General features: G+C 37.1%; 1 protein-coding gene across 1 annotated transcript in view; it reads right to left on the bottom strand.

The window, feature by feature from the left end:
• Nucleotides 1-3,950: 3,950 nt before the first annotated feature.
• LOC309863180 (rho GTPase-activating protein 20-like) overlaps nt 3,951-11,583 on the bottom strand; it is a 30,482-nt gene continuing 22,849 nt past the window's right edge. The window contains exons 9-14 of the mRNA XM_082727622.1: nt 10,787-10,962; nt 9,284-9,445; nt 7,682-7,791; nt 6,955-7,144; nt 5,420-5,531; nt 3,951-4,349 (exon numbers count right to left, since the gene is read on the bottom strand). Of these exons, the coding sequence (XP_082583748.1) occupies nt 4,219-4,349; nt 5,420-5,531; nt 6,955-7,144; nt 7,682-7,791; nt 9,284-9,445; nt 10,787-10,962 (881 nt within the window). The 3' untranslated portion in view covers nt 3,951-4,218. The remainder of the gene's footprint in view (nt 4,350-5,419; nt 5,532-6,954; nt 7,145-7,681; nt 7,792-9,283; nt 9,446-10,786; nt 10,963-11,583) is intronic.

The following is an 11,583-nucleotide window of genomic DNA, read 5'->3' as shown; positions in this document are numbered from 1 at the left end:
CATCTGTATCTTTGGGGTAAATACCCAGGAGTGCAATTGCAGGGTCATAGGGAAGTTCTATTTTTAATTTCTTGAGGAATCTCCACACTGTTCTCCAAAGAGGCTGTACCAACTTGCATTCCCGCCAACAGTGTAAGAGGGTTCCCCTTTCTCCACATCCCCTCCAACACATGTTGTTTCCTGTTTTGTTAATTTTGGCCATTCTAACTGGTATAAGGTGATATCTCAATGTGGTTTTAATTTGAATCTCCCTGAGGGCTAATGATGATGAACATTTTTTCATGTGTCTGATAGCCATTTGTATGTCTTGATTGGAGAAGTGTCTGTTCATATCTTCTGCCCATTTTTTTGATATGTTTGCCTGTTTCATGTGTGTTGAGTTTGAGGAGTTCATTATAGATCCTGGATATCAACCTTTTGTATTTTTTAATCATTCAAGAAATTAATATATGTGTGCTTGGAGTTTCTTTTTTTCCCCTTTCCTCAATTCCATATAAAAAAAAATTTATTTGACAGAGCACTAGTATGCAGAGTAGCAGGCAGAGGGAGGGGGAGAAGTATAAGCTTTCTGCTGAGCAGGGAACATGAAATGGGGCTGGATCCCAGGACCTTGGGATCATGACCTGAGCCAAAGGCAGCTGCTTAACTGACTGAGCCAGCCAGGTTGCCCCTCCTCAATTCCACTCATTCTTTTCCTTCCACTGAAGTAATCATTACCCTGAAGATGGTGTTGTTTTGTTTTGTTTTTTCTTTCCCAACTAGTTTTATAATTTTACATTTTGGAAAAACTCCCATTTCTACAAAGCAGTTTCTCTTTTTCCATTTTAGGAAACTATAACTTTGACAATTTGGTTTTCTAGTTGCTTCTTTATTTGACAAAGGAATGATACCATTCTTTAAAAGATTAAGCCAACTAAATTAATACTGACATTTAGGCCCAGGACCATAAGGAAACCAATTTTTTCTCGGCGCCAATTATGCTATGGGTAAGTAAAACAAAACAAAACTGGAAAATAAAGTCACCATCCACTATAAAATCTTCAGCCCATTTGACTAGTGTGGAAAGAATTACAGAAAAATATAAAATATAAAAGGTATTGTTCAATGGTCTCTGAAAAAAGGTGGTTTCCTGTACTAATATATATTCCATTCACCAAATTCTTACATGTTGCTTTTGTAGAATAAAAATTTTGTAGTAATTAATCCTGAGAGTAGCTTTCTTTCTGGAAAAAAATAAGAGAGTCATTCTAAGTAGCTTTATTTTACTTTTGGAGATGTTTAACCTTAACTGCATCACTAAGTGCAGACTGACTGATGATTACACACATCTTACTCCCAGGTATAGTAAAGGCCAATATCAAAATGTCTAATTGCCTTTTATTCATTCTAGATTAGGCAATTAAGTCCTCTACAGTTTATCAGAATTCCCAGGATCTTTTCCTCAAAATTAAGAAATAAATTGCTCTTCTCAAAGAGATATTATGCTTGAGTCTCCTGACGGAAGTACTAACATTTATTAACTATTTTCCTATGTCAGGAATCTCTTCTGTGAGTTGCCATTGACAAATTAGTTCAATTTCAGCTTATCCTTACCTCCAGGTATTTCTATCTCCTCTTCTTTAAAAAAAAAAAAATTTTTTTTTTTTAGTATATCTTCCTTGGCTTAAAAACTCACATGCCCAGCCATGTTTTTTTGTTTGTTTCCCCTTTTATTCTGGATTGTTATTTAAAAGAAATTTCATACAAAATGCAGTTATTCCCAAATACATCACTGATATCACATTTTTTGCATAATGAATAAAAATAGTATATCCCAGAACTTGTGAATAAGGCTGTGAAGTCATACCTAAAAATATTAGTCAAACTGATGTATTGCGCCCACTGAATTTTATATGTGTTGTGTTCTACCTCTTCAGTTTTAAAACTTGCAGTTGCTACCAATCTATATAAAATCTATACACTTTGAAAATTGAACATACTCATTCACACATTTTTTTGAGTAGACATTTAGCCAGGCATTAAAAAGTAATATAAAACGAATATAAGATACAGTCGTTTACTACAGGAATTTGGATGTGAACACACTGGCTTAATTCCTGATAGTGCAAAGCAACGTATGAGCCAATGTCTAGTAGGGTCAAGTGCTCATGTAAAGAGCAGTTAATTTGAGATCAGAAAGGCTTTGTGAAATTTCTGGGAGTGGAAAACCCAAATGGTTACCTCATTAGTGTGTGGAAATGTAGAGACCAAGGAGAGGTGAGAATTATAGTTAGAAAAGTACATGTGACTTGTTCAGGGATGAGTGAGGTGTCTGACCTAGCTAAAGCAAAGGACCTACACTGGGAAAGTGGTGGACAAAATTGATTACTAGTGCAGGTTGCATTGTGGAGGTTCTTAAAAAGGACATTTTTTCCTGAAAAAAAAAGAAAAAAACCCAAAGATCTATTGAAATCCATTGATGGCTTCTTAGCAGGTGAGTGAAATGGTAAAATCTGTGACTTAATTCTTAATTTAAGAATAAATTAATCTAGAGCAATGTTTATTAGTGTATGTTCCCAGGATCCATTAATTAATGGGGTTACTCCAAAAGGGTTAAGTAATGTGGAAAAAACTGAGACATTTGACTTCCAGAAGGAAAATGCAGAATTTCCCAAACCTATTTGTCCAGGGAATGTTTTCTAGGAAAACCATGCATGGATCATATATTCTATATGTATTGATACCAATCTCAGTCTATACATTGATATATTTAAGAAATGTCCAGTTCTGTATTTTTCAATAATTCACTTGATGTTTAGTTTCTCTGTTCTCAGATTGGTAGCAATTCAGGATCTCTTAATTTCCCCCACCAGTGTGTCTATGTTCTGGAGTCTTCTAGTACCAGGGAGTTAGGAAGCTGTGAAATGGTGAGGTGGCACTTATCTGGTGCTCTGTGTCATTGATGTATACTAGCATCTGCTGAGACGTCCTACTGCTCTCTGGTCCTGGGGAACTGGTCAGTACTACTGTTGCTGAAACATGTCTTTCAAACCCAGGGGCTCTCTTTATTTTTTCCATACTATTCTGGGATTGATGAGCATACTTTTACTTACTGATCTGTTCCATGCTGAGGTATAAGAAACAGTGTGTGGATCCACAGGGCCCCATCTTTCTTAGATGTGTCAGTTAGCTATTCTGTGAGGACTCTATTGCTTTCTTTTGATTTCTATCCAGCAAATGGTGCAGATGTCCCTTGTACCTAATGGTTTGGGGCTTTTCCCATGAGATTTCCACCTAAATCTTCTACTCTATGCCATGAATCATTTTTGTTTCCTAGAAAACTAAATTTTTAAAACTCATAAACAACAAAGAGCCCCCTTTCCCTCTTATTCTCCTATAGCTTCTATTCTCTGAGGAAGTTATTTAGTTGTCTCTTAAGAAAGCTTAAGACAGGGAGAAGGAGAGGGGCAAGGAATACCTGCTGTAAAAAATCAGTTATTATTTCAAAGATGTTTCCTACAACACTTGGAATGCCTTTTAGGAATTGCTGGTGTGCAGAACTGAGGATTAAAAGCTGATGAATAAAAGAATATGTATAGTATTGGTGGTGCCTTAAGTTTGGATTACCATGTGTGGTCTCAATAAATAATGAATGCCTTGTCTTGTAAATCACTATCTTTGGCATAGTCCTTTGCGACCTCTCCCACACTAACTCTTACAAAACCTTTCCTGTTTCTAAGAACTCTTCTTCCACCATATGAAGGAGGTCAGTCTAGCTTGTTGAAGACATGAAGACCAGTTGAGAGATAGCACCAACAGACACATAAGTTAGCTCTAGGTGAGCTGCATGCTGACTGCAAGGGTACAAGTGACCTCAGCTGAGACCAGAACTGCTCAGATGAACCTCCACTGAAGGTTTGATATGAATCATAAGCAAATAAAATGGTTGTCTAACCCACTGAGTTATAGAATGATTTTTATTACATCAATATCAAAATATGTGGTACAATACAATACTAAAATATGTAATATGATATGCTAGGCATTGAAGACAGAGGAGATATTTTATGGATAGATTTCCTCAATATGGATATATGGGATGAGGGAAAAGAAAAATTCAAATGGGATGAGCTGGTACCTTGGAAGGGGCTCATTTTTTCATTCATTGGAAAAAGAGTTCTTATAGGAAATAAAAAGGAAGTGTCAAGTGTCATTATGGAGATTAGAGTCTTCAGTGACTTAGGTAACTGTAGACAGGTAGTTGGGTGGATCCATGCAAGATGGGGTCTTGGTATCATTCTGCAGTTGTGCCTTTTTGTAAATCACTATCACTCTCACTGGCTTGGATTCAAGAGGTTGTTCTTCTGTCACTGATGAAATGAAAAACAAACAGTTCTCTTATATAAGCATAGTCTCAGACATGACACTATACTCATCTTAATTCGTGATGACAAGTATTTTCCTAAAGATTTCCTCAAAGCAATGAGGTAAATGTCATAAAACCAAGAAATACTAAAAATATGGAGGGATTGATAACACACATCTCCAGGTTCTGAATCTAAACTCTAGCTTATAAAATGGATTGCTGCCAGTTAGCTGTGATTAGTTAGGTTCAAATATTATTAGCTTTAGTCTCACGGAAACTTCTCCTAGTCCTACTAATAGCTTTCTTAGAAATTTATTTTACATTCATCATCTTATTTAATCTTTACAACAATTCTAAGATTTAGACATTATTTTTATCCACATTTTAGAGATGAATAAACTGATACTGAGCTAAAATAATTGGCCAAAGACAATATAGCTGGTCAATAGGGGTACAGGTGTATACACTCTGGAGAAGTTCTTTGACTTCAAGTCAAATCCTTTTTTTCTCAATGATGCTAGTTCTTTTCAACCATTTCAAAGAGCACCGGAATCTTGTGGTGCCTCAAGAGTCACTGAGCAAAAAGAGGAGGGAGGGGGAATAAAAGCCCTTCACCGTGGTTTCAATCAGAGCACATCATTCATATATATACACACACACATATATATATATGCATGTGTGCATATATATCCGTTCATGTATATATATATGTGTGTGTGTGTGTCTGTGTGTAGACACACAGACACACACACACATATATGTATATGGGACCCTTTTAAAATTTTGTTAGAAAAAATTCCCCAACACTGCATCAGACCATCATGACTCCTAATGCTGTTATGATCTACACTAGAAACTTCTTGAAGTCAGAGACCTCATCTCATCCTTTCTTTGGTCTCACAATGGTGGGAAACCTCCCTTGACCTGTAAGCCAGTCTTTGGAAGAAGGAGCCGATGGAAATCATTGCCCTGTGGATGCTCTGGGCTCCAGAACAGCACAGTCTAAGCATCTCCCATGACCCCAGTCAGCCTTGCTGTCTGCTTCTCTAAAGCCAATGAAATTATTCACAGTACCTTCAGCCTTCTCGCTGTTATCACAGCTCACTGAGTTCTCTCCCAAGAGGGAAGTGATATCTTCTCCAAATATCTTGAGGCAATTTTCAATGAGAAATTCTACAAGAGAAACCTGTAACACAAAAAGACAAAAAATGGGGTGCTTTTTTCATAGGGCATAATTTCAAATCACATTTTGTATATAGAACTTGGACCTAACAAAAAAAGTGAAAGACTTCCAAGAAAAATTCATATATAAAAATATGATAAAAATATATAAAAAATCAAAGTTCTCTAAGAAATAATCTAGAAAGAATGATACTTTCTAGTATACTTTGGGTACAGATTTTAAAATATTGTTCATCAGTGGGGCAAAGTTATATAATATATATAATATATAATTTATAGATAAGTTATAGCCTATTTAAATAGCAAACATTTTGTTATTAATGGTTATGTCATTAAAACTGGAATAATTTGGGGGGCACCTGGGTGGCTCAGTCAGTTGAGCATCTGACTCTTGATTTCGTCTCAGGTCATGATTTCATGGTGGTGAGATTGAGCCTCACATGGAGCCAGCACTGGGCTCCATGCTCAGTGGGGAATCTGCTTGGAATTCTCCCTCTCACTCTGCCCTGCTCACACTCTCTCTCTCTCTCAAATAAATAAATATTAAAATAAAATAAAACTAGGATAATTTTCAAAGTAACCTACTTTATTAAATTTTACTTATTTTTGTTTGTAAATTTTGTCTCCAGTTTTATTGAGCTGTAACTGACATATAACATCTTATTAAAATTTATAAAGTATAAACAAAAACTTATGAAATCCATTTCTTAAATGAAGAAGTATCTTAAAATTGGAAAGCAGAGATTTTTGTGGGCTTTTTTGTGAGGGAAAACCCACACAGTTGGAGAAAAAAACATGTCTGTCTGTCTACATGCTGGCTTGGGGAAGAGCTGTCATCTTATTAGGCATGTTGCGGTTCCATTAGGATGTTCTCAAATCTTTTACTAGTTTACTAGATGTAGGAGGTGAAATATTAGCCAGGTATTTTTCTAAATGAGCCACAACTTGCAGAGGAAGGCCAATGTGTTGAGCCAATGAGCCATGGGTGCTCATACTGCCCAAGCCACCTAGGATGTGCCAGTAGATTGGAGGAGCTGGATGTTGTTGCCATTGTGTAATGAGGAAACCAGGGCTTTGCCCAAGATTACAAGTCCTTCAAGGATTAGGCTGAGAGTTGAACCTTGACTTGTCAAGCTCCAAAGCCCAGGTTCTTTTCTATTGTATCACATGATTTTTCTATCTGTTTAGTCAAGTGTTTAGTTTCCCGGATGGGGAAGAAGTGACTCAACTGCTCTGAGTTTCCCGCCTAAAGACACCCCTTCGCAGACCCCACCAGAGTAGGATAAAGAATTCTGACACTCCAGTGGAGCCTAATGAAAATGTGCATTTTACAAAACAGATCCATCAGAGTTACTACTGCACATTTCCGGTTCAGAGCAGAGATTCTACACCCCCCACCGGGGAACAAAAATGAGAGCCCTCATTACCTTTTTCATGACATTTTCTTCCAATTCCAAGCTGCAGGAATTAGGTGGACAAAGGATGCTTGGAGCTATACACACTGATAAATTATAAGCCGTCATCTGATTGGATGAGGATTGTTGCTGAATGTTGTATAACACTCCAAAAAGGTATCGCAAAAGAACAACATTCGCTTTTGGCAGCTGGGCTAAAAGTCTAAGGTTAAAAAAAAAAAAAATGCACTTTTAAATAAGACAAGTCATTCTACTTAGGAGGTTGGAAATACATAAGACAGGGGACAGGATATATCTTTGTATATCTAGTACACAGTCTGCTGTAGCAGAGTTGCAGGCATGAGTATATACAAAAATATTTCACTGAATTCAGTTCCTAAACCAGATAAAAACTTCTCTGGTTAATTAAATGTTTGACAAACTTAAGGTCATAACCCTGTCAGTTGATGCTCTAGCATCTCACTTAGACCAATGGATTTCATCTACCAGTTTCATACATCCAGAAGGTATAAAATGGCCAAGGATTCCATATTAATAAAATCAGGAGAAGAACAATAATAGCCCTAAGGAATGCCTCTATTTTGAAGCTGGTCTCCATGGGTGTCAAGAATTGAAACTCTTTGGCATGGATCATTATTTTAGTGGACAAAGCTGTGAAATTTAAGCCAGTATTTTCCCAATAGTTTATTAGCTGTATTTTTGAGATGTGACCAGAGTAGAGTAACTGTTGTATCATTACCTCTGGGCTGCAGTTATTTTCTCCTCTTCATTCCCTTGATCAATAACACCAAGCCATTTGTCATAGAGATCAGATAAAAATATACTTCCTGGGATATTTCTAAGAAAATCCTTATGGAGATAAAATATATACATATATATATTATAGAAAATATAGATTGGTAATATTACAGAGAAAATATTTAGTTAAAAAGTTCAGTCGCCCCCTCACTTCCTTCACAGATACCCAAATGATGACCCACACAGAGCTTGGCTCTCACTCTCCATTGATTTGCACATGCAGAAGCAGGTGCTTGGATTTTTTCCAACTAAAACTTAGAAACATAAAAGCAGAGCTCAGGCTGTGGTGTAAATGAAGATAAAGATCCCTTCTATCATCTGGAGCTTGTGTGTGTGTTTTGCAAACTACCACAAACTCTGAGTCTGGCTATAGACAATCCTAAGTCCTATTAGTTTCTTGGACAGAAATACACATACTCATTTTGCTTGTTTTAGACACAGTACTAGCTCTTAATTCTAGCAAGAAAAGTTCTGAAACAGAACATAAATAGGTGTGCTCTTGCACACATATTAGGAAAGAACTAGGTCTTCTGACTTGAGGTGTATGTGCTCCTTGGAAGAAAGCTACTGTCATAATTGCTTCATTCTTCCTTTTCTTAACTGTTTAAAAGTCAAGATTCTATGGCAAACTCATGTGGTCCTGATGACATATTCATTTCTAGCTTGGGCCAATTCTCCAGTTAGTTTGACATGATATTATCAAGTCCAAGTTTTCAGAGTCTGATTCTCCATCAAGAACAGTTAACTTTCAGAAGAGAAAACTTTAGAAATGTGTAAGAACTATACCCACAAGTGGTGACCCTCTTCCTAGTCTGTGCTTATAACATGGAAATAGGAAAGAATCCACTAACTCTTGCTAGAAAATCAATTCCACGTGTGCACTCTGTAAGAGGGTAACACTCATCTTGCTATTCACATACTTAGTGCATCATCATTCTTGATGCCTATATGTATATTACTAGTGTATGTTATTATGACCCCAGTGTAATAGTGGTTAACTAAGTCATTTCTGGACTATTGCTATTTATCATATCTTCCAGCACTGATGGGGGATAAGGAAAGACCGAATGTGACTGAGATTCTAAGATTGTAGTATTACTACATTAACTTAGGTTTGTTCAGAGCTGTTAATATGTGCTAAGATGAATGAATTAAATTCTTTCTCTCTTCCATTTCTTTTGGAAACTTTGCCTTCATTAGGAAGGTGGTAAGGATGTTTGCTTTGATAAGCATTGTGTACATGTAAGTGCATATTTAGAAATTTGTTATCATTACTAGTAGTCATTTTAGTATTAGTATTTTGCATGGAGTCTTCAGGAGTGAAGGTAGGGAGGGCGGTATGTGGTGAAAACAGAAAGTATTTCTAACATATGGGGCTTTTAACTCCTAAAGTAGCTTCCTTAAATTTTGATTTTGTCAAGTGTTTTTCAGTTTGTTAGGTTCTTAATCTGTTATGCCCATTATTGTTCTTGGGCAGTCATGATGAAGGACACCAATCATAGTTTCAGTTACTTGTGTATGGAAATGCTAGAACTTTCCCTACCTTTAGGACGGATGCTACCACAAGAACTGATTCATCATCCAAGTTCACTTTGTCCCCAGAATTTAGTTTCTCCTTTAGGATTCTGCATGATTTCATATTGGCTGATTTTCTGAAGATGCCTTCAGTGAGTGGCCCTTGTTGATTGATAAAGCAAAGCATATCCTGTAGGAAGGAAAGAAAAGTGTATGACAATTCATATCCACAACCACAGAGCACAAGCTTGCCTCCTTTTTGAAGGAGCAAGAGATTGTGAAGGTACACTGTTTAAGAGCTGGAAGAACTAAAGTCAGTTTAGATTTTTTTTCAGTGTGTCTATATATTTTCTACCCAAAAATCAATTTTACAGTCATACACTGAAACATTTTAAACTTATTTTAATCAGATTTTCCTTTTCATTGAATTTACACTTTTAAATCAAACTTCTCTGCTTCAAGGCCTTTGTGGAACTACCATGTTTCCTTTTTACCATTCTTTTCTCATTATTCCCTTACATAGATGCTCTTTTCTAAATATGGAAATCTTTTGCCATACTCATTTCCCATTTGTTTATTTCTCTTTAAGTGACTGTGTATTTCATTCCTACTACTTCTATTTCTTTCCTTTTTGAAAAATCAGGCTCAAAAGCTCTCTTCTCCTTCTCTGATTATATTCCCTTCTCATGAGTCTTTCATTGTCTTTTGTTCTATCTTCATGTCCTCTCCCTGCAGTGCAGAAAGATAATAAGGACCGGAGTCAGGTAACCCAAGGGATCTGAAATCTGTTACTTATCTATTGTGTGACCTGGGGCACACATATACTGTACTGAGGCCTTTCTAATTCATTTGTGAAAAGCGGGGAATGATAATCCTCGCTACCCCCTAAATTTGCTGTGATGCAAGGACTGGGGTGATAGCTAAGCATGTAACTAACATGATAAATTTCTTCATTATCTAGCAGAACATTCCCTACATTGAGTACAGTGCTCGCAGGGATACTGGATACTCAATGAATGTCAACCCTGACAATTTAATACACCAATTTGAGATAACACGGGCCAAACTGTGTCTTTTGTTTGACATATTGTTAGGGTTAAATGGATTCATATTTGCCAGAGGAGGAGTCTTTATGCTTGTGTGAGGTGTTTGTAGTTGTTAGATTGAGTAGACTCAGCTGACGGAAACTTGAGAATAATGTGAGTTCAGGAAGGCAATGAAGGGGAGAGTGTGAAGATGATGTGGCCTCTCAGAGACTCATACATAGTGTCCATTTTGACTGATCTGAACAGGACTATGTGGGTCTTAGTGGAAACAAGAAACAAGTGGAATGGACAAGAATGTCTTTTCCTGTTGTATTTGCCTCATGACTCTGTATTACCTAAATCAGATTCTATTCTTTGAGATAACAGAGAACTTCTTAGCCAAAGCCAGGAGCTATCTAATGACCTCTCCATTTGGGGATAGATTTGGATGAGAACACTTGATCTCTCTGAGCTTCCCCTCCTCCAGAGGGCTGTAGAAGACCTACCAGAATTGGAGAGGGCAAGTTGTCATTATCACACACATCCGTGAGGGTAACTCCAAAGAGTTGTCCAGGCTTTGCAGAAGGTGGGGCTGTGCACTGGTTGTTGTGGCAAGTACTGGGGCGCCGCCAAAAGGCCCAGTTTCTGAAAGAATACCTTTTATCTTTCTTCTGGTCTGAGTCTAAGGAAGAAGTGAGATGATGATGATTATTATTAGTAGTAGTAGTAGTTTAATTAGCTTAACCTTATTTTCACAATTGCCATTTTACAGCATGTTCATTGCAATGGCTAGAAGAGGGCAAACTGAGTCACTCATTGTGTAGAATTCTCCATTATCTGATAATGGCTGATAGAATCCTTATGGTGTTAGCGTGTTCTTCCCCAGATCCTGCAAAGTAATGGTTAAGCCTAGAGACTTGATCAGATTCAGGGTCAATACTTTCAGTGCCATCTACTGCCTATTGAGCTGTATCATGAGGCATTCAACTTGTAGTTGTTTGCTTCCTATTAGTAAGTATGGTCAGTGGATTCATCAGGTGTCAGATCTGATTTTAAAAGCTAAAAAACAGGGGCACCTGGGTGGCTCAGCAGCGAAAAGCTGAGTTCAAAGTTTCTATTGGTCAACTATGAATATTTTCCTTGTAAGATACCTTAACATTTGCTTACATAATCTGCTTAAGTCACTAAATTCTTTAAAGGTCCACAGAGGAGCCAAGCTGCAGAAGGATAAAACAAATGAGCAACATTTCACCAAAAAATCCTTAAACACCTGACTGCTAGGCTTTTCTAGGATGTAATGAGT

Source organism: Mustela nivalis (assembly GCF_964662115.1).
Source record: "Mustela nivalis genome assembly, chromosome: 4".
Lineage (NCBI taxonomy): Eukaryota > Metazoa > Chordata > Mammalia > Carnivora > Mustelidae > Mustela > Mustela nivalis.
The sequence above is the reverse complement of the archived record's forward strand: the minus strand, read 5'-3'. Positions and strand labels throughout refer to the sequence as shown.